Source organism: Pelodiscus sinensis, chromosome 12, assembly GCF_052426305.1.
Source record: "Pelodiscus sinensis isolate ZL-2025 chromosome 12, ASM5242630v1, whole genome shotgun sequence".
Taxonomy (NCBI): domain Eukaryota; kingdom Metazoa; phylum Chordata; order Testudines; family Trionychidae; genus Pelodiscus; species Pelodiscus sinensis.
The window spans coordinates 26,265,410-26,287,500 of record NC_143063.1 but is presented as its reverse complement, the minus strand read 5'-3'; the positions used below and the strand labels follow the sequence as shown (position 1 = coordinate 26,287,500).

General features: G+C 37.5%; 1 protein-coding gene across 3 annotated transcripts in view; it reads right to left on the bottom strand.

Annotated features, from left to right (window-relative positions):
- URI1 (URI1 prefoldin like chaperone) overlaps positions 1-22,091 on the bottom strand; it is a 62,112-nt gene that overhangs the window by 21,022 nt on the left and 18,999 nt on the right. For all 3 annotated transcript variants that reach the window (XM_075940174.2, XM_089781476.1, XM_006121204.5), the window contains exons 3-4: positions 15,207-15,285; positions 12,746-12,881 (exon numbers count right to left, since the gene is read on the bottom strand). In XM_075940174.2, the coding sequence (XP_075796289.2) occupies positions 12,746-12,881; positions 15,207-15,285 (215 nt within the window). The remainder of the gene's footprint in view (positions 1-12,745; positions 12,882-15,206; positions 15,286-22,091) is intronic.

The following is a 22,091-nucleotide window of genomic DNA, read 5'->3' as shown; positions in this document are numbered from 1 at the left end:
GTCGCTCTTTAACAGGATTAGACTAAGTCTCCCAGTTGAAGCATATTTAAGAGTCTTGCAAAACTGTACTCTCCCACGTGGTCTGATCAACCATTTTTGTTCTGATAGACAAGTAAAATATCATTAGTGTTTTAACACTCATTCAATGGTAAATGACTGGCAAGTATTTTTTTTGCTTAGGCTAGCGCATTTCCATGGCAGTTTTGTGAAACTGTTTAAAGAACTACACCTAGTGCAGAGATTGGCTCATTTGAAGTCCTATTCTAGATCACTTTCTGTCAAATAATAATACCTTTCAAATGCAATTTAGAAAATGTTAGGAACTCTGAAGTTTGCTCAAAATCTTCATAACAAAAAAAGAATTGCAAAGGAAGAAGGTAATGAATAACTGAAAAAGAAACAACCTTTCTAAGCCTAACAGAGAATGGCCACATTAAAAGCCTTTTACTGACACTAGTAGACTTGAATCGCAAACCTACTACAGATGCAAATTTTCAGAAGGAAAGTCTTACTGCATAAATGGTTTCAAACTGAGGTTCTGTAAAACCTTTCACTTGTTGGACATATATCCTGACAGAACAGAAAGCTTTTAGGCAAAAATAATCTTATTTTCTGTTTTAAAATTCTCTCTCAGACCCATTAATAAAAAGCATGACAATTATAAAATGTCTTATCCAGTGCTGTGAAGAGGCAACATGATCCTACTTTTCTGCCATGCAAAAAGCAAAGCCATACCCTACTGTAAATTGCTTCATAAAGCCAGGCTGCCTCTACTCAAACCTGAGAGGTTGAGTACCTCGGTTTTATTTCCATCTGTTGGTCTCTTTAAGGTGTTTATATGTCTCCATTACAGTAGTATGAATGCCTCACAGTCTTTAAGGTGTTCCAACCACACCACTGTGAGATAGAGAAGTATTATCCACATTATAATATGGTAAACTGAGGCAACGAGCGATGATGTATGTGTCCAATGACACAGAAGAAATCTACAGCAGAACAAAATGAACCCAGGTCTCAAATCTGAAGGGAGCACACTGGATGTTCCTTTCTACTAGACATAATCATTGAAGTAAAAACTGACTTACCTCTGCTTATTGCAACTGATCAGAAGACTGTACCCCATCCAATTAGATCCCACAGATCTGATCAGAGCAATGGTTACTGCAACTTTTCTTTACAAATCAAGCCCCTACTAAGTTTTCAAGTGGCACAAAATGACCCGCTATGAACTACAATGCTTTGCTCTTTGCACTGGTTCCCCACTCAACACAAAGTGCAAGCTCACAGTAGCTGTCCTGAAATTCAAAGACCTCCATGGAACTACCCATATCTACCTAAGAGATAATCTTTCCTTCTGTGACCATTAACTCACATAACTGCTACATTCTCCTGAAGTAACAAGGAAGACTTTTCAGCATAGAAGACAACTTTAATTCAACTCATCAATCTACCCAAAACCTTCATCAATCTATCCAAAGTACATAAGTTACAATAATCTCTTTTTTTCAATGTCATCCCCCCTTTCAAGTCCTTCATGACCTCTCTGTGATTTGCACCTAAAAATTAATATTCATCTTCCCTTGTTGGGTGTTTTTCCCAGAACCACTCATGCCTTATCCCTCTACATCAGTGACACGCAGATCTCAGTGGTTCAGGAACCAAATAAGCAATCAACATTGCCCCAAAAAAATCACAGTAGTGTGAACTACTTTGTTTCATTTTCTATAGCATTCTATGTTCATATTTCAACCGTATGATGGGAAAATACACAGTAGGGCACAGATTAGCCAACAAATTCTTGGAAATTTATTTATTAAAATAAATCTAGAACAGCCTCCCCTTAAGTAGTGAGGAACTGGTTGAGAATTTGAAAGCAAAAGGCAGCTTGGGAGAAAGTGAACATGAAATGATACAAGTTCATGATTCTAAGGAATTGTAAGGAGGGAGAACAGCAAACTAAAGACAATGAATTTCAAGAAGGCAGACTTTGGCAAAATCAGGAGTTGATGTGTCCCATGGGAAGCAAGTGCAAAAGGAAAAAAAAATGAAGATAATAGTTTTTCAAAGATATATTATTAAGGGTGCAAGCTCAAAGTATGGCAAGAGGTCATTCTGACTTAACCAGGAGATCTTGAATAAGCTACAAATAAAAAAGTAGTATTACAATAAGTGGAAGTCCAGTTACAAAGGATAAATACAAATAAGTAACACAAGTATGTAGGGACAAAATTAAAATGGACAAAATAAAGTCAAATTAGCTAAAGACATGAAGGGTAACAAAATTCTACAAATATACTAGAAGCAAAAGGAAGACCAAGGACAGAATGAAGAGGGAAAAACAATAATAGAAAATATGGAAAATGGCAAAGGTGCTTAATGACTTCGTTTCAGTTTTCAACAAGAATCTAGGTGGTGATTAAATACCTAACAGTGAATTCTGGTGAAAATGAGGAGGTTCAAAAATTAAAATAGGAAAAGAACAAGTTAAAGATTTCTTAGTCAAGTTAGATGTTTTCAAGTCACCAAGTACTGATGAAATGCATCCTAGAATACTCAAGTAGCTGATTGAGGAGGTATCTGAGCCATTAACTATTAACTTTGAAAAGTCATGGTAGAGATTACAGAGGACTAGAAAATGACAAAAATACATCTATAAAAAAGGAAATAAGGACTGGGATCTTAAAAATGCATTTAATTTTGTAAATCTGAAACTACTGAAATTTACAGCAGTTACACGTTTACACACGGGGGGCCAGGCAGGAGCTGGTGCTCCTGGGGAGCTGGTTCCTGCCTGAAGGCAGCAAGGGAGTGGAGAGGCAGCTCCATGGGAGTCTGCACACACCTGACCTCCCTTGCTTCTGAATCAAAGGCAGCGGGGGGAGGGAGAGGCAGCTCCATGGGAGCTGGTATAAAAGGGGAGACACTTTAAAACCCAGCTCCCGCCTTCCTCCTCTGCCTCCCCCACTCCCAACATGATACATAGGCGGTGGCAGGGTTAGGATTAACTGATGAGCCCAGACTCCTTGGTTAATCATGTAAATAGGTCCACATTCACATCCCTATAATCAACACCATACCCCCACAAGGTAGAAAAGTATTACTACAGGTGAAAAAAGAGACAGTTTAAGTGATCGGTTCTTGACCACACACAAATCAGCTGCACAGGTGGGATTATAAAGCAGTTCCTAGTCCCCATCCTGTGGTCAATCTACTTGGACCATTGTGATTCCTATAATAGAAGCTACAATTCTTCCATTACTCAGAGGAAAGCCCCTTCTTGTGTTTAAGTTTGTTAGTTAAGAAGCCTCTGTCGCATGGCACAATGGTGGGTGTATATAACCTTGAAGCAGAGCATAGGATTTTATGCCTTAGATTTAGCTTTACATATATTAAAAGTCGTCATACAGCAGTGTCCCCTGTAAGCTGTGCACTCATGCAGCTGCTCAGGAGAGATTCAAATGCTGCCCCCCAGCTGATTAGCAGAGCACCCACAGCTAGTTTTTGTGTTTCTACTTGCAGTATATGTTTGCACATGCCTTGGAACACACTGAAAAAAATTAAAAAATTAATTCTGCACATGGAAGAAAAACATCCGTCCATGGATGAAAAAGATTAGAGGGAACCTTGCTATACAAGCCAGGATATATTAAAATTTTAAAATCCTCCAGACTTAAAAAGAAACAATCCATCTGAAGAGTTGTAGCCACAGATGCTGACATTCTCCGTGGTCCCCTGTGCTTCCTGAAAGGGCAAGACACCCAGGGTGGAAGGCATGGGGGGCTGACAGAAGCCAGCACCTCCCCAGCTCTTAACACTGTCCGTGGTGCCCCCCACCCTCATGGGCCTGGTTGTAGCTCCTTATTAAGTGAGCACTGGAAGAAAACATCTCTCTTCCTCCTCTTCTTCTGTTTGAAGTACTGAAATAAAAGCTGTTGTCCAAATTTTGTCACATTTAGTCATCTTAAGGGAGGTTGATAAGGCTTTCCAATGAACTCTATTAGTTGCTATTTTCATGTCTTTGTTTAGCAACTCATAATGACTGTTCTGTGCCCTAAACCCATAGGTGGCCAGTATGTTAGGTGGGGAAGGCACTGCCTTCCCAAACTGCCAGCTTGGCCATGCCCACACTATGCCTCCAGAACGCCTACTGAAAGTTTCTAAGGACAGTGTGTTGCTACCCCTGGTGTGCCCACCCTCCAAGGTCAGGGAGGCTGGAGATGCATGCCACCCTCCCTCCCCGTGCTCCATGTTGGGGGGGCGGGGAGGGAAGCAGCCTGGTTTCCTTGGCTCAGTTTAAGAGGCAGGGATGGGGGTGTGGGCTTGCCTCCCCCAGCCCTACCTTAACCAACTACCCAGGCCTACACCTTTAAGCGAGGAGTTGGATAGCCCTGCCAAATGAAGGTAACAGTGCTTTATGGTGAGGGAGAGAGGTTGTAAAGATGAAAAAGGCTGCAAAAAAAAAGATAGGAGGTTGTTGACTCATCACTTGAGAATGTAAGGTTGAAAAAGACCAACAAGAGCTCAAGGCAGGGTGACTCCATTTTACACAGACAAAGGCTGAGGCAGGACCCACCCTCCCTTCCTATTTTAGGTGGTGAAATACCAGCTTTCGTCAATAACTGCTGTGGGCATGACACTAGCCATCCCTTTGGGAGGGGGCTGAGAAGGCAATTTTTAGTTACCACCACACTGGCTTGGGTGCAGTTGGGTTTTTTTCATTTTCCCCATTATAGGTTTCAGGAAGGGCTTTGCTCATGCATGGCATGATGTACGCTAGGCAATATGTCGCCTTGCCATTATTTAAGTGCAGGGCAGATGTTTTGCAGGTATTCATAGGAAAGTATACAATGGCCAGATAAATCACTTGGAAATGGACTTAAAAAGAGGTATTCATTAAAGGACTTCTATGACTGATATGGCAGGAATCCAACCCTTCCATCCCCATTCTTTGAACCCATGTTAAAACCCTCCTATAAGGTAAGGGTGGATGGTCAAGTCCCAGCAATGGATTTGCTGGAAGGATAACAATGGAGAAGTGGGGGAGCTGATAAAAGTTCCCCACCCCCAAATAATTATGGAATAAACATGGGGGTTACCTACACAACACATCATCATCTGCCAGGTTGTCTCATATCTACTAATAAAGTCGTGGACTGATTAGACCCATGTTAATGTCTCCTGACCTTCTTTTGGTATGGCCAGATAAAGGCCATACTTAGCACATAGTTTAGCATTATAGACAGATAAGGTCAAATTTCTATGACTGGTTTCTAGGACTGAGAAAGAAAAAAGTTGCTATAACCATAAAACATTATTTGTAGATGTATTCCGCATAATCTGTGAATATTTACAGAAACCAATGGCTAATATTTTTTATGTTTAGTTCTCAGTCTTTAGCCATATCATCAGTATACATTTCTTGGCTGGCCTAACTTATAGTTAGGCTTGGCAGAATTTGATTTGTATCTGCATATAACTGTGATGTCTAAAATCAATGCTGTTTGAAAGATTTTCCCTTCCCCTACTTGATTGATTTCAATTGTTCAAAGCTGCTCAAAATTAAGGTGGGAGTCGAGAAATAATTATTTAATGATAGTAGTTGTTGAGAAAGTTAAAGCTTTGTAACTTTAAAAAAAAACCCCACAGATTGAACTTATGTGAAAACATACAAAATATACAAAGTAAATATCCAAAAATAAAACTAAAGTTTTTACTTAAATGTAAAGTTCAATTATTATTGATGGAAATATTTTAATTGCTTTGTTTGTTTATTGTGAAATCAACATTTACCCATAAAAATCTAATCCTTCCAAGCTAACTATAATAGTATGACATGTTATTTTAAAGACACTTCCTGTGTTTATCTTACTAACTCTGATTTAAGGGGAGAAACATTACAATTTAGAAGTAGAATGCATTTTATCATGTTGAAATAAAGCCCTTTGAGGACATTTTTTACAAGACAGAACAACATACTAATGCCAAACTGGCATGAATTCTCAGCTGTACATTCTGGTTTCAATGGGTTAATTAACTTGGTTGGATATAAACTGTAATTATCTGTGTTCAATCTTAATGTACTAGGAGTGGTGTATATAAGGATTTCGAAAACCATAGACATTATTTTGGTTACTACTGGATTCTCTCTGTTACTTTGAAATGTAAGTAACTGTAGGAGACAAGAAGAGTGAGAACATGTTGATCTACTTTGAAAGATTTAACTATGTGGAACAGGACAGGGCAGAAATGGATTACTATATCAACTGGTCTGCCTTGCCTTTTTTTTTATGGTAAACACACAAACCACTTCTACATGCAGAATTAGGTACATTTGCTTAATGCAGAAGGAAATTTTAAGAAAGCTAGCATTCTCCTCTTGAGACATTGGTTTGAATGTGTAACCACAGGGTATCCTGTACAACTGATTTTAGCAATTTAGGTCCCTCCATCATATATAGTTAAAGTGACTTACTCAATGAACAAATAATATATTGTGTAATACCATTAACCAGTGCGCACATATAATATATACAATAAATACATGCTAACATTACTAAGGAAAGTACACTGAAAAAATATATGCTGATGTTACTGAAGTTGGAGTTAATTGGATTTGCTTTTTTGGCTATTTGTTGGGTGCATTCTATTTCTTAATATGTTGGAAATAGAAAATTCTGAGTGCAGAGAACTGTTAATGTTATGACTAAGTGTTAAAGCACAATAAAGAAGTTTCCTTTAACTTCTTAAATCCTTGCTTTTAAAGGTTTGGGTGGGTTAGTTTGGCACATAAGAAACCTTAACTGGTTTATAACTAAGCTTTCGTTTTTAGATTAGCAAAAAATTTAAACTCATATTTATTCAACATACTATGATTGGCCACTGAGAACAAATGAGATATGACACTTTTCAAAACTTTCCTCTAGCCAACCAACTTTTTTTTAGGGTTGTACTGCTTCAAGAGTCAAAGGAAGAACAAAAAATATTTTTGGTGCTTTAGGATTTAAACCCTTTATGTGCTTGGTTAAAATTTCTTCCTTATCTGAGCAATAACAATAAATCTTTAAGATGAGGAATTTTTCATTGCAACAGTCTGTATGGCAGCTTTGTCTAGCTTTCAACACATCTTTATTTTCTAACCATCCATTTTCTTGAGGCTAAATTACATCACTCCTAATCTTTAGTTACAAATGACTTTACTTTTGCCTAAATGAGGGCAAAGAAAGAACTACAATATTTGCTTCTTAGGCCCATCTAATAGTATAACAGCACCCATACTAGAAAGATGAACCAATTTAATGATATTGATTTCTCAATAGGGTCAAATTGGTACAAAAAGTGTATGTGGACAACTCCCTCGCTAATTTAACAAGAATTACAGAAATTGACATATGAAAGTCTGAACTTATTGAGCGCTGATTGGAAAGAACTTTTCCTCCTTGCTCTCTTCCTCTTTACACTGGTTAAAACACTTAGGCCATATGGTCCTATGAGAAGCTAAATGCCTCATGGGAGTTGCTGAACAATTCTAGGGCCTTTAATATCTCACAGAATCAGTTCCTTATATAACAACAATAAATGAGAAGTGATAGGAGTCAACAAATAAACACACGAAAATATATTTTTTAAAGCGGCAGCTAAAAAATGTTCAATAGTGTGGTAAAAAAATATTCTGTAATTCTGCAATGCACAAGAAGATCTAAACAGATAGACCTAGATCCACAAAACAACAGCTAGAAATAAAAGATCAATATTGTTATGCTAATAAAAAAAGGGACCGCTTTCTTCCATAATACCTGCCTTCTAATGTTTCTTTCCTCCAAAAAACAAAACAAAACCACACACACATATGAGGACAAGTAAATGTCAACTCTTTGGTTTTATACAATATATATTTTCAGATATCACAGATAAAGCAACAAAGGTGTCAATCCCCTGAATATCCTACTTATTCTTGTGTAGAAAATGGAAAGCTTTTATTTTATTTATTTATCAGAGGCAATATTTCTCCCTTTTAACACTGATAATGAACAAATTCAGCCTTTTCTCTTATCTGCCTGGTTTTATCTTATTACAAACAATGATTTTTGAAAAACACTGTATAATACTGCAATCTAAGACATCGGTCAATTTTGATTGACACAAATATTTGTATTAAAGGTTACATACTGCAATTTACAATTGGGTACTATCACAATACTGTATGTTAATGTAATCAGTATTTTCATTTTATGAATTCATTTGCAGCATCACATGCAAGGGCATTCTTATATATATTGGAAGTACAATTACTAAGCAGTTCAGGAGTTCTTTAAGCAGAATTTTATTTTTTTTATTCAATAGATTTTAATACCATAACCACAATAAACAAGGTTGTTGGGGTTTGGTTTTTTATTTGGGAGAGGGGGGTCAGGGAGGGACTTGTAATTTAATTTCTCACTTTTTAAAGTATTCAGATACCTAGAATACCACACACACCAATCCACAAATATTTACACAAAAAGCTATTTAATTTCTTTCTATAGTAACTATCACAGGGACTATTATAATGAAAAAATCCCCATTTTAAGAAATAAATGCAATTACTGATACAGGGAGGAAATAATTTACATAATCAAAAACATATAAAGGGTATAATCCCATAGTCACAAAAAGGAATCTTTATTCTCTTTTTGAATCTGAAACAATACAGACATGCCTTGAGGAGAACAGAAATATTATAAAGTACTTTAAGCAAAATAATTGTAAGAGAAAAAACTATTATTACATTATTGTTGTGCTGAACTGTGATATACTTAAAAAGCTAATTTCTTTTATTATAATGGAATTTGGTATATGTGTATCTAACCTACTTCACTTTTTCTTCTCATTTATATAAATGAGCAAGTGTATAAGATGGTTACCATTACTGTATTATCAGACTTTATACACTACTGTATTTCATTACATTTTAATTTAAAAATAGTTTAAAAATACAGGTGAAGGGCCCTGTCAAAAGCTTTCTGAAAATCTAAGTAACACTGTATCCACTGGATCCCCCTTGTGGAGGATATGATCTATATTTTTATCAAAAGCATAACATCTGACAACAGTAATTGTCCTTGTGTTTTACTGGTTGAAATAAGGATGTTAAATCACGGTTATCTGACTCGTCAAGTAGTTGATACAATTAGTCAATAAGGACCATTCTGCAGAGCTGCAGCGATGGTATCTCCAGAAGCCGGCTTAAACTAGCACTGAGCAGTCCCAGCTTGTGCTGGCTCTGGGAGCCACCCACGCTGCAACTCTGCTTTTTAAACATAGTAAGAGCAGATGGCTTACAATGCAGAACCACAGCATCCCGGACCAGAGCGAGCTGGGACTGCTTGGTCCCAGGCTTGTGCTGAGTCCAGCAGCTCCTGTTCACGGCAGCCAGCCCTGTCCGCCACAAACAGAAGCTACTCCGGCACCCTGTTCACGGTGGATAGGGCTGGCTGCAGTCAGAGGCTGCTGCCGGAGCAGCACCTGCACGTGGCTAGCTCGGGAAGCAGCCCCTGTCCATGGGGAGAGGCCCAGCTCCCTGTTGGGACCCCTGCGAACAGGGGCTGCTATCGGAAGCAGAGGCTGCTTCCCCCCCTTGCTGCCTCTGACAGAGGCAATGGGGGAGGGGTAGTCTTCCAGTCGACTACTTGCTAAAAATCCCTAAGTTGAAATCTGTTTCAGTCAGACTACTGAACACCTCAAGCTCCAACTCAAAAGTTAAACACAAAAAGTTCATGTTCTGAAACGAGTATTTTGAGATATCAATCAACCTTTAATTAAACATTTAAATTAGATAAATTTCAAGTGACAAATTCTGTTGTACTTGGGCACTTCTTTTGAGGGAAACAAAAAATAAGCCTGTAAGAGTGGTACATTTTTACCAACAATCTCTTAAGGAATTATTAAATTTATAAAAAATGTTATACCTTTCACAAATAGTAAAAAAAGAAATCTACTTTTCCCCATAACATAAAATGGTCTAGATACTCTTCTCTTGTGATCATTTGATATATCTGGAATCCTCTTTTTATAATGCTAATGTGAAAAAATAATGCTAATGTGAAAAAATAGAGTTTAACAATGTAAATTCACTTCTAATATAAAAATACTGACTACTACAAAAAAACTGGTCTTTGAAAATAAAATATGATAAAATTATTGAATTCAAGGGTTGGTTGTCTCCTTTAGCAAGATTATGAGACTGTCAATTACATAAAGTATAAGTCATAAAAGAATCAGCAATTGAAATCTCCACATTATAATCACAAGAAGAGATTTCAGCTTGAATCTCTCCTATACTATTGCCCATTTGACCTTAATTCTAACTCAGCAGAGCACTTAAAGTATGAGCTAGCAAAGCACATGCTTTGTTGAAATGGGTCCTTAATGCTGTTGCCCATCATTTTAGAGACTGCAAGAGTTTGATTCCTTGAAACAGCTTTTCCTTTTTCTCATGGGAATGGACCTACTCCTGATAAATATTATGTTCAAACAAAAAATGGGGAGATTGGAATCCAACAATGGTGCACCAATATAAAGATAATGTCAATATTTATCACACTGTAAATTATGAAGCCACTATAACATACAATCCCATTGAAATTAATGAGACCTACCCTATTAAAACAGCTGCACTGCAATATGAAAAGTATGTTTTACAAAATCTTTTATGAAGTAACACTATTTCATGTTCATAAGTGTCACCGGTGGTTAGTGCACATTTTATAGCAATGGCCTGCAATTATTTTATGTATCTAAGAAATCTTTTTTTAAAAATTAGAAAAACAAAAACAGGAAGAATTATTTACAAATCTATTTTAATTGCCTCATCTAACTAGAAAATGGTTGCATGAATTTCATAAATCTGTGTGTCCATTTGTTTAATTTTCATAGTGCTAACGATATCAACTGGAAAGAATGCCTATTTTTGTATATCATGTATGTTATAAGGTTCCTATACAGAAACTCTAAAATAGTATTTGAAATGAAAGTTTTCAGTTATTATCAGTGTTTTGGAGCCTCCCACTGGCAGCCATCACCCCGACAAAAAAGTGGTATTTGAGGCATTATCAGAATGAAAGCCTTATATCTAGATATTGTTTACTATTTTGCATCAAAAGAACTTAAAACTGAGTTCATGTTCTAAGGCAATTTAAAAGATCAGAAAAAAATAATCCCACCCCTACTTGTGCATGTGTTCTGGCAGAATACTCAGTATTATCAGACATCTCTGTGCAAAGACCAAGTGAGTGTCACTGAGTTTAGTGGTGACAAAAAATATCCTACAACACTGGTAAGACACAACAGAAAAGGAAATGGATCTCAGATTTAGCAGAAGTCACATTAAGTAACATAGGTTATATTCTAAGAGGGAAGTTTTCACTGATATGTGGAAACTGTTGCTAAGTGATGTCCAGAGAACAGGATACAGAAACAAAACAGATGAAATCCAAATTACATTTTTGTTAAAACTCTTCACAGAAAACAGAGCAAAGTGATAATGAAAAGATATTTAGATACAAGACAGACTTCAAATTGAAGTAAAACTGATAAAATATTACTCAAATACTAATCTGAAAAAAATATGCGGAGCTCATAGATAAAAAGTGCCAATTTTAAAATTGAAGTTACTTTTTTCCTTTCTTGCCATCTACACTGATATTTTAGGCTCATACTATAACACAGCAAATGAAACCAAAGCTAAACTGTGGTGTGATGAACACCTGCTGGTTGGTGGTCCAGAAAGTTGGCTGATCACATAGCTGGCTACCTCCCTTCGCAAAAGCTTCCAAAGGTACGCACGTAGGCTCTTCAAAACAGAGTCGGGAGACAAAACTAGCTTGAGACAACGAGCCAATCAACTGCCTTTACTAGCGGCTGTTGCTACATAAAAGGAGGAAAGAAACAAGAGTATACAGTGGTACTTAATATGCTTGCCCCCATTGGAAGTGGCGTGACCCCAGGAAAATGGAGCAAAAGGAACTGAGCAGCATGTCCAGAGAAGGAAAGAGAAGAAAACCATATGGCAGAGAAGAACATGTAGCGGGAGACAAGGTCAGAGAAAATGAAGAGCAGAAGTAGACAATGTGATTCACTTTTTTCAAAAAGAACAAAGTATTCAGCATATTTAAGTTAAAATAAATAAATATTTTCATATTATGATTTCTTGTAATTGCTATAATTTACAGGGAGGATATGTTACAGTGAGCTGAAAAAGAGGTGGTTGACATGATTATAAATGGACAGCAAGAGTGTCCAGGAGGCTGTCTGAAGACAGTCTTTACTATGAAAGTTTGTCAACACCTAAATTTAACAGAATTGATGTAGGTTTTTTTATATGTTTAACTTTACGCCTGAACAACCGTTGACAGATCACCATCTTATGCTAGTTCACTACATGAATTTTGGTAACTTTAAATTGCTACAAAAGTGTTTATTGTAGAATGCCTAAAGTTTTGATAAGTGCTTAAAATTAAAATAAAAAAACCCCAAAAGAACACCACACACACATTTCCCTCCTTTACTGACATAGAACAGATAATTATTTCCAAACCAGATTTTCCTCAGTTAGCTTATCAAACCAAATACTGTAGTCTAATCCTATTATTTTATATATATAAAAGAAATGCTATGACAAAGGATATTAAAAATTACATCCTAGTTTCATATATTCTGGCATGAAGCTACATAACTTTGACTCTTAATAATTATTTAGAAATATACATACGTTTTTTTCTGTGCTCAACTAGGCCAATCGCCTGCTTAGCTGAGCATTTGGAGAACCAGTTGTCCCCAAGCAGAACAGTGACCTCATTGGTATGGACAAGTTTTCCTGGCATGAAGGCAAGGGGACCAAAAGGTACCTGTCAAAGTCAGAAAGCAAACATCTAAAAACCACTATTAAAAATTAAATCTGATGGTCATCAACGACCACTTAGCCAAACAAATTAAAATTCAACCAGGGTTAGTAGGACTCAAAATTCTATAGCAATGTTATTTAATGACAGACACATGATAAACAATCAAACGATCAGATCTCAATCCCAACCACAGTTTGAATTTGGCACTTGTAACAAAAAGAGTAGGTAAATATTTAACCAGAAAATGCTTCTCAAGAATAAAACCTAGGTACTAATGGATGCTGACAGGAAAAAAAAAGTCATACTATATTACCACTTACAGTATTTTTATTTTTAAAGTCTATCTTATTTAGATTTCTGTAAAATATTTACTATACCTAAAATAAATGTTTTCACTTCCCAATAAGTATAACATTTCTCAGATTCAAAAATTATTATGAAGGAACAGTCAACTCAAATATCAACAGGTTTTTTTAGCCATGTCATTAATAACTATTCAGAAATGCCAAATTGATTTCTTTTTTCCCCAAATCAAACTTGCTTGTCTCCAGCCTGTGACTTTTGCTACCTAGTAATATCCCTGTGAAGTGGGAGAGTTTGCTTACTAACCCACACACTTTCCATTCTCATTTACCAATGTGAGGGTAACATCATCCTCATGCAACGTTCTGGAGGCCATGTATGTCTTCCTCCAGTAACTCATAAGAACGTGAAACAAATGGTTTAAAATCTGAATACAGGCAATGGGAGTAAATAATTAATGATAAATTAATGATAAATAAATGTTACTCAAGACATGTTTGTTAAAAGTGTGTATCCCGTTTTCTTAAAATTTACAAAAAACATGATACTACATTTATGATCCTTCCATCCACCCCATAGATCATAACTTTATACATAAACCTAGCCAGACCCCACACCATCCCTTCAGGCCTTTTGAGCAATAGACCCTCTCCCACACTAATCTTATCCCAGATGTACCAGTTGCCCTCCCTCAGTCTCATATCTGGTTCTCATTCAGGCTTCAACTTAAAACTGGGAAGACTGCAGGTGCTTGCCCTCAGCTGTGATCCAGCTGAAGAAAAGTGGAAGGGGGAACAAGTCCAGCAGCTATCACCCAGTTCACCTTACAGTCATGAACCACTGTGTATAAAATTAACAATATAGGCAGATGTTCGGCTAAAGGGACAGAGATTTTTAAAATACATTTAAAATGGCAGATGTGACTTGACACTGTCACTTTAAAACTATATCTAGATAAGTCTGGTATAATTGTGCAGTGTTTTGCAACAAGACTACCCATTTTGCTGTGAAGTATAAAATAATAGCAAACTCTACAGTTTATTTGATGTATATGTATACATACATACATACAATCCTCCCCAGTAAAGTTAATGCTGTTGATTACGTGCTCAACCAATACCAGTCTTCTTTATCCACAGAACAGGCTATATAAGCCTGACAAATCAAAGTAGCTCACCAATGCACTCTAGCCCCCAAAATCTGTGACAATAGTTCAGCATTCATGTTCACTTTAGCCTTTGACTTCTCTTGTTGAGAATGACAACCTGGATGACAGTGAGCAGCCACTGAGATTTACCCAGAAATGGACTAAGACTACACGTTTGTTTCAAATTCTGATATGCTACATAACAACCAGCAGATGGCTACTAATTTTATTTAGTAGTTTTGAAGTGATGCCTCAGATAAAGGATTCTGTATCCCATTGCCACATCGTTGAGCAATTCAACCCCTTTCAAAGTGTATTATTAATTAGGCATAAAATACTCTCAAACAAGGAAACACTAAATTTGTAAAGTCAAGAATTTAAATTCTGGTTGGTATTCAAGGCTAAAGTATTCTGGCTAGGAATGATTCAAAGCACAAGAACTCACTATGCGAATATGAAGATCATTAAAATAAAAATTAGCACCACCTTTTAATATAAAAATCAATGTTGCATCGTTTAATTCCGTGAATCAGAACATATTATGGCCTTTTTCTTCTATGGCTAACAGGAAATGGGTAAGTACCATATTTCAGTCATAATTACAGTTTTTGGTACAATAGATTTGCATACCAAATATGCCATATTTTGTATTAACATTTAAGTCATCAGTTCTCAATTGTTAGTTAAATTATAATTTATTATGGATTTGAAAAAAGAGGCAAGAGAAAAGGAAGCAAAGGTTTAACTATTACCATAATTAATGTATCATTATGAAGTACTATATGGTAAACCTGAATAATATACTTCACTGCCACTGCAGTAACCTCAGATACTGAAACCATTAGTCCATTATTCCGAATGAACTACATAGTACGTACCATGATATCATAAGACAGTTTATCAGGCAATGTATTGAGACGTTCTTGAAGAGCCTCATAGTCATTCTCCACCTTCTTCCTGTTAACAAATTCAAGTGAGTTTAATTATTTCTAAACGTAAAATAGTCAATGGATTTCTGTGGATATATTTTTAGTGCTCCATCAAAAGATATGCAAAAGAGACCTGCTTTTTATTCATAAATGTATACATTTTATTTCATAGAAGATTTTTTTTTTACTTTTAACATTTTCAACAGTTTACTTAAAAACCTCTTTTGTGATGACCCAAATATAGACATTCATTATAGATTGGAAGTTCATCTTTTTCAACTACTTTTTGAACTGCAAGCTACTTGGGCAAAAAAACAGTGCTTTCCTCTGTACTTTGTAGATCTCACAGCAACCTCTTTGAGTTCAACAATTAAACCACCATCATAATTTAGAAGACAAACTGGAATTCCAGACTATATTTTAGAAGAGACAGCATATTTAGAACCTTATTTGCAATGAATAACTAGTATGGTGAATGTAGGCTATAAAAAGGAGGCAATACTTTTTAAAAATTAAATTGGAATTCTAGCTTAGATGATTATTTGACCACAGGGTTATTGTACCTTCTTGATCTACCAATGAGCAGTGTAGATGTGAAACTTGTCTGGTCCACATGACCAAGAAAAAATTACTAATACTCAAGTGTTGAATGTTTACATATTGCTCTACTCTTCTGTTGGGCATTTTAGAACACTCCCCAGAGAATGTATTCCTCTGAATTTTTGTGTGCAACTTTTCCTGTCAAATTGGATGAGTATTTTAATACCTATTTTACTAAATAACAATTCATGAACAATTTTTTTTTACTTTGGAAGTGTTTCAAATAAGACAACAAATTCCCAATCTTAAACAGTGAAGATGTTTATGGCAAAGACAGTCAAAGTCAGCTCCAGAAGGGCTTTCAATTGTTTACATCGCAAAAGGAAATCATTTCAAACAAGTATACTCCTCAAAATATGTTTCCTACTCATAAGCAGCATATCCAATAATACCTATCAATATTGAGTTCACACAACCATGCATCAGCAGAAGAAAAGATACAGAGGAACATTCCCATAAACTCAAAAGTTGTTAAGCCAAAATAATTCAATTAAGTGTAGCTTCTCATCCATAAGAATTCCAGCCATTTGTGATCAGAATTAAGGTCAGAATATTTCAGTCGAAAATAGTCTAGATTGTGGATACAGCCACCCAGATGATTTCTCTAGTGGTTTTTATTTAGTATATTTGCCACAGGAAATAATATTGAAAGGTCTTTGACAGAAAAGAACCTTCCATCCCACTTTGGATATCTTATTGCTCCAAATTCATTCCCTGCTTTTAATGAAAGCCACAATAACTGTAGTAAAAAAAATTTACTCAAAACATAGCCTCCAAATACAATTAACTGTATTAAGGAATTACTAAAAAAAAAATCCACAAAATACCAGTTGCCTAACTTTAGCTTTGAACTAAGTATTAAAAATCTTTAAGCCAGTTGCTTAAGACAGGAGATCATAAGTTTCATCCCATAATGTACAATTATAAAGCAAAGGATTTTTCCCCAATGACCAAGTTTCCCCAAAATAATTATAATTTAATATTGTTCTGGAGGTTGATATCTGCAGCAATCTGAATGCTCCTGGTCCACCTAGTTCCGTATGCATGTAACTCACAAGACATATTAGGCTGGAGGCAAAGGAAGTGCTCTGGTTCACCTGAGAAGGAAGAGATAAAGGCTGTGGAGAAACCACACCGGGAACCCTACATTCTCAGGAGCTCTATGTTGGTCCTTCTGCAGAATTCTAGGCAGCTAGTGGCATATCATGCCAGGGTAGCAGTCAGTTGATCATCCATAACATGTATCCACATTCAAAGGTCCCCACTAAGGTTGTGCAAGAGCCCCAGCCGTTGCTATTATTCTTATCTGTGATCATGAAATGGATGATAGCTGTTCTGCGCCGCGTTTTCAACTTGTTTGGATTGGTTCCCTTGCCCAATCGGTCACATTTCCTGTACAAAATCAGTTTACTTAAAATAGACCAGTGAAGTGCAGAGGTGGTATTTGGTCCATTTCCTAACAAAGATCGCTAAGACAAAGTTGGGAAAGGGGCCAAAGAAAACAGAAATGTCTTGGTGGCTCTAACAAAACAATCCTAATAGTGGATACAGTGAAAAAAAATCAAGAAATCTCTGACTTTGGGAGCAATGGTTACCCACAGAGTTCTGTCGTTAGCAGGAAAAATGAAAACAAAACACACACACACACACACACACACACACACAAACCACGTCGAATCCATTTCTGAAAGATTTTAAGGTAAACAATCAGCTATCCTGTGCATTGCATTATCAGGCATCTACACTTGAGTGTAGAGGATATGCTCTACTTCTTTCCCAATACACCATCTCATAGAATCTTTGTATTTAATCTCGGGATAGACTTCTGCATCCTGGACATAGTGCTAAACTGAAAATGTTGACCAATGGCATAAATTCTGGTGGTTTTCTGAAGATGTTAAGACAGGCACCCTGTACATTTCTTCACTAGAAGCAGATATCTAGCTTGACTGTGTGGATGAAGAAACTGCAATGTGGACATCTTAAACAACAACCATTGCTGACTTTCTTCAACTTCCAAATAAAGTGGAATCCTGGATCATTTTGGGACTATGAAAGAAGTTATAATCCCATAATTTGCAATCTCATTTAGTTTCTGGAAGATTCCTGTTATAATGGTCACTAACAGAAATACCAAACTTATATTGCATATTGCAGTATTCAAGCACTCAACAAAATATTTGTAGTACTTTGTATTCTTAAAAAGAATATATGTCTAAGATGCTGGACTGTGTCCCATGACATAGGCTCCGAAGTCCCTTAACACACTTTTGAAAATTTTACTTCTTCCGATTAAAGTACAAAATAGTGCTTGAATCTACCCCATGTCCTTCTGCACACTTCCTGACATACCTTACAAAAGCCTTTAGTGCTTTTGTGCTTTAGTTTCTTCACTTGTAAAATGGGGATGATATTCACCTTCTTCACAGGGCTGTTTTAAGGTAAATGCATTAATCTTTACAAAGTACAGTGTCTTGGAAAAGAAACAATATGATGAAAACTTATTAATAATAATAGAAGAAAAGTCTTAAGCTCCATTCTCTATTTTTGTGGAAAATTGGTAGTGATGAAGTCATACCAAACTTGTATATGCCAAACAAATGGGGACAATTTGTTTCAGTGTACAACTATGAGAAGAAAACTTTGTTGGAGGTGGGGGAATAGGAGTGGAGGGTTTTCTAAATAGTTTTTTTTGTTTTGTTTCTTGGGGGTAGGGGGGTTGCATGTCCTGCCCCACCTCTCAGCCAACCAGCATCGGGCAGAGGTTGGGTCTCCTCCAAGCAGTGGAAGAGCAGTTCTCTGCACAGCAGGAGGGCTGTGCAGAGCCAATCCATGCAGCCCTCCAACTGCACAGGTAACCACAGCCTGAGGAGACCTTGCTCCTGCCCCGCACTGATTGGCTGAGAGGCGGGGCAGGACATGCCTCTCCCAATAACTGTGGTGAGAGGGGAGGCGCTGGGTGGTGTACCCCAGTCTGGCCCCCAGAGCCACCATGACATGGGCAGCAGCACAGGGCTAGGTGAGGGAAGAAGAGCAGGCCCTGGGGGTAGAGCTAGTGCTACAGGATTCTAGAAGCTGAGCTATTAGTGGGGGAAGCTATGGTGGCAGGGTTGGTACTGAGGGGCTCTGGGGATGGGGCTAATATCGGGGTCTGGCACTGGGGAAGTCTCTGGGGAGGTTGGGTGCAGTAGAGTGCAAACAAGAGGCTGGTACTGAGGGGGGTCTGGTGGTGGGGGCTCTAAAGGGAAGAGAGGCTGGCACTGAGGCGTTTGGGATGGGGGCTGGCACTGCGGACTCTGGGATCAGTGGCTGACACTGAGGGTAGTGGAGGAATGGAGAGCTCTAGGGGTTAGGGCTGGTACTGGGAGCTCTGGGGGTTGGGCTTTTGGTGGACCAGCAATGTTTTATTTGCATATTCATCATTTGCATAATGAATATTTGCAATAATAAAAGTTTGTGAATGGGTTTGTTGGTCCCAGGTATCAAAAAGGTTGGGAACCATTGTTCTAGCAGTTTTGGTCCCTGTAAAATCATTTAATTAGGAATCTGGCTTGATAAAGATCTGTAATGTTGCACTATTTCTTGTTAAAGGGACTCTACAGTCACCAGCGGTCATCTCTGATGGAGTCTGAAAGCTCAATATGCTTATCTAAATGCAACCTTGTTTGTTTTTATATCTGATTAAATATAAGAAAACCCTTTCCCACAGACGACCAATTAGGTATGTAGTGGGAGTTCAACACTTGCTTTTGAAGGACTGGCCAAAAGGGCAACAAGCTTGTTGACTGAGTGCCAATCATGCAATATAAGAACTTGAAAGTATTATTTTATGGTTGAGAAAAAACATCAAGATACAGACTCTTCAAAAATCCATCATCACAAATCACCTTGCTTATGACATGAAGACAATTCATATTGTAAAGAAAGAAAACCTTCATTAATGATGCACAGAAACAAAAGCAATTAAACCCCTTTTGTTATGTTTGAAATACAAAGAAAGGAATTATTAGGAAAACAAGAGTGGAAAAAAATGCATTTTCTTTAAAGGCAGAAATATACCCTGAAATGATCAGGGAGCTAAATATCTCCTAAATTTGACAGCCAGCATAAGCAATTTCTCCATCTATCTGAAAAGAAATTGGTGGTTTAGGATTAAGCAGTTATCTACTACTGCATAACCAGTTGCTAAAGGAACCACTATGCATCCATGGCAGAAGGGTTCTACTGTACAACACATCTCTCCCTCCCCCTATAGATATAGAGATAAAGTAAGGATGTTAACTAGCAGTTAATTGACTACTCAACTAGTGATAAGAACTTCCACATTCCTCCTCTGAAATGCATAAGAGTCCCCAGCGGGAGCTCTTGTGCATTTCAAAGTGACAGTGCAGCATGGAGCTGGGTCAGGTGTAGGGGTTAATTGAGGAAGAATTTTGTATGTGCAAGTTTAGGGGTGGTGAGACATGCATTCCCCCCTTTTCCCTATATATGATGAGCCAGTCAAGCTTCTGGGAACATATACCATTTAAGATAAGCATTGTTGCCACTATAGCAAGAACAAGTATAGATAAGGGCAAAGGGCAAGAATGCATAAACAATCCTGTTTACCCTAACGTACTGATCACGTAAACAAGGCCAAAGAACAAGTAGAGCCAGATCAATAGTTAACAGCTAAGCCCTACATCAACACGTAATGAGTAACCCCTGGAAATTTCCAAACTGGAAAACAAAGTAGAGGAACTGTATTTAAGACTGCACCACGGCACAACAATTTGGACCTCACAGATGGGCTTTGTGTACCAGAGGCGCCTTGGAAGCGGAGACAGTCTCCCGCTTCATCCTCAGCTGAAACGGGCTCCTCGACTAGCCAAAGAGAGGTAAGAAATGCCACTTTTCTTATCATGTTGTTCTTTTAATTAAGGGGCGCAGCTGTTAGCTGTCAGGAAATAAACTGCTTGTGTTTGACAGATACCTGTGTAGCGTTTTTTGTACTTTGAGAACCCAGTGTCGGACCTGAGACTTACTCTTGCCAGCAACACCAGGCTCCATGCTGCCCTGCCAATTTGAAATGTCACACGGAGCTGGGGTCAGCTGGGGACTCCCCAGCTAATCCCGGGTTCCGGGGAAATGCCATGCTGGAGCCCGGGATCAGCTGGGGACCCCAGGCTCCACATGAGGCAGCGCTGCACAGTTGATCCCCGGCTCAGCTGTGCGGCCCTGTCCCTTTGAAATGCCACCTCAGCATTTGCTTATCAGCTAGTCGACTAGTCCTTAACATACCGAAGATAAAGGTTTATAGATACAGAGATATAGATATTTTAGATAAAGATATTTTACGGTCTGGTGCCAGAATAAGAGAAGGCCCTGCCGGACGGGATTCCCTGCCCTGGTCCCCTCCTTATCCCCCAACTCTCACTCTCACATGCCTCCAGCCTCTGCCCTGTGCCCCCCACACATCCCCAAAGGCTCTGCCCTGATTTCTGCACCTCCTACCCTACCAGCCCCCTGCCTTGAATGGCCCAGGCAACAGTGGCTAAGTGTTCTAGTATTCTATATTGGTGAGGCTCCGAAGCTGATTTTTTGCTGTGATGGCCTACTGTTATGTAAGCAAAAGTTCAATGAAAAAGTATTGGGGAATGACCAAAATATGTATTTTTGTTTTTCAGTAGAACTTACTAGTGATATCTCCACTCTGGAAGTCTCTGAAAAGGCAGCAATGTTCAAAGAAGGTATTACAAAACCAAGAAATTAAAAATATCTCAATTTATTTAATTGACCTGGAACAGTCTTATGTAGGAAGTTTTCCCTCTCTTCCCATCTAATGATACCTGATCATGTGAACTCATCAGACTACTGGTTGCACAAACCAATTACGAAATTAAAACCAACAGTGTTATACTTTCAGGCAGAATAAATATTTATTTAGCACCTATATAAATGGAAATGCTTTGGCTTATCCCATGCTTTACTCATTATTTTAGCAGATATTTATGTGTTTGAACCTTTATTTTTAAAATAAGTTAATTACATTAAAAAGAAAAAATGAATTTTAACAAAAACATTTATTAAAGTGGAATATTTAAAAATTGTATTGTTATTCATCCAATTCTATTTAACATCCATCTGTATCATTGGCTACTTAAAGATTCCTATATTACTCAGCTGAAACACATAAGTACTCAGCTTTTGTGAAGAATGGCCCAAATATTAATACTTTTTTTTAAACAGAAAGCT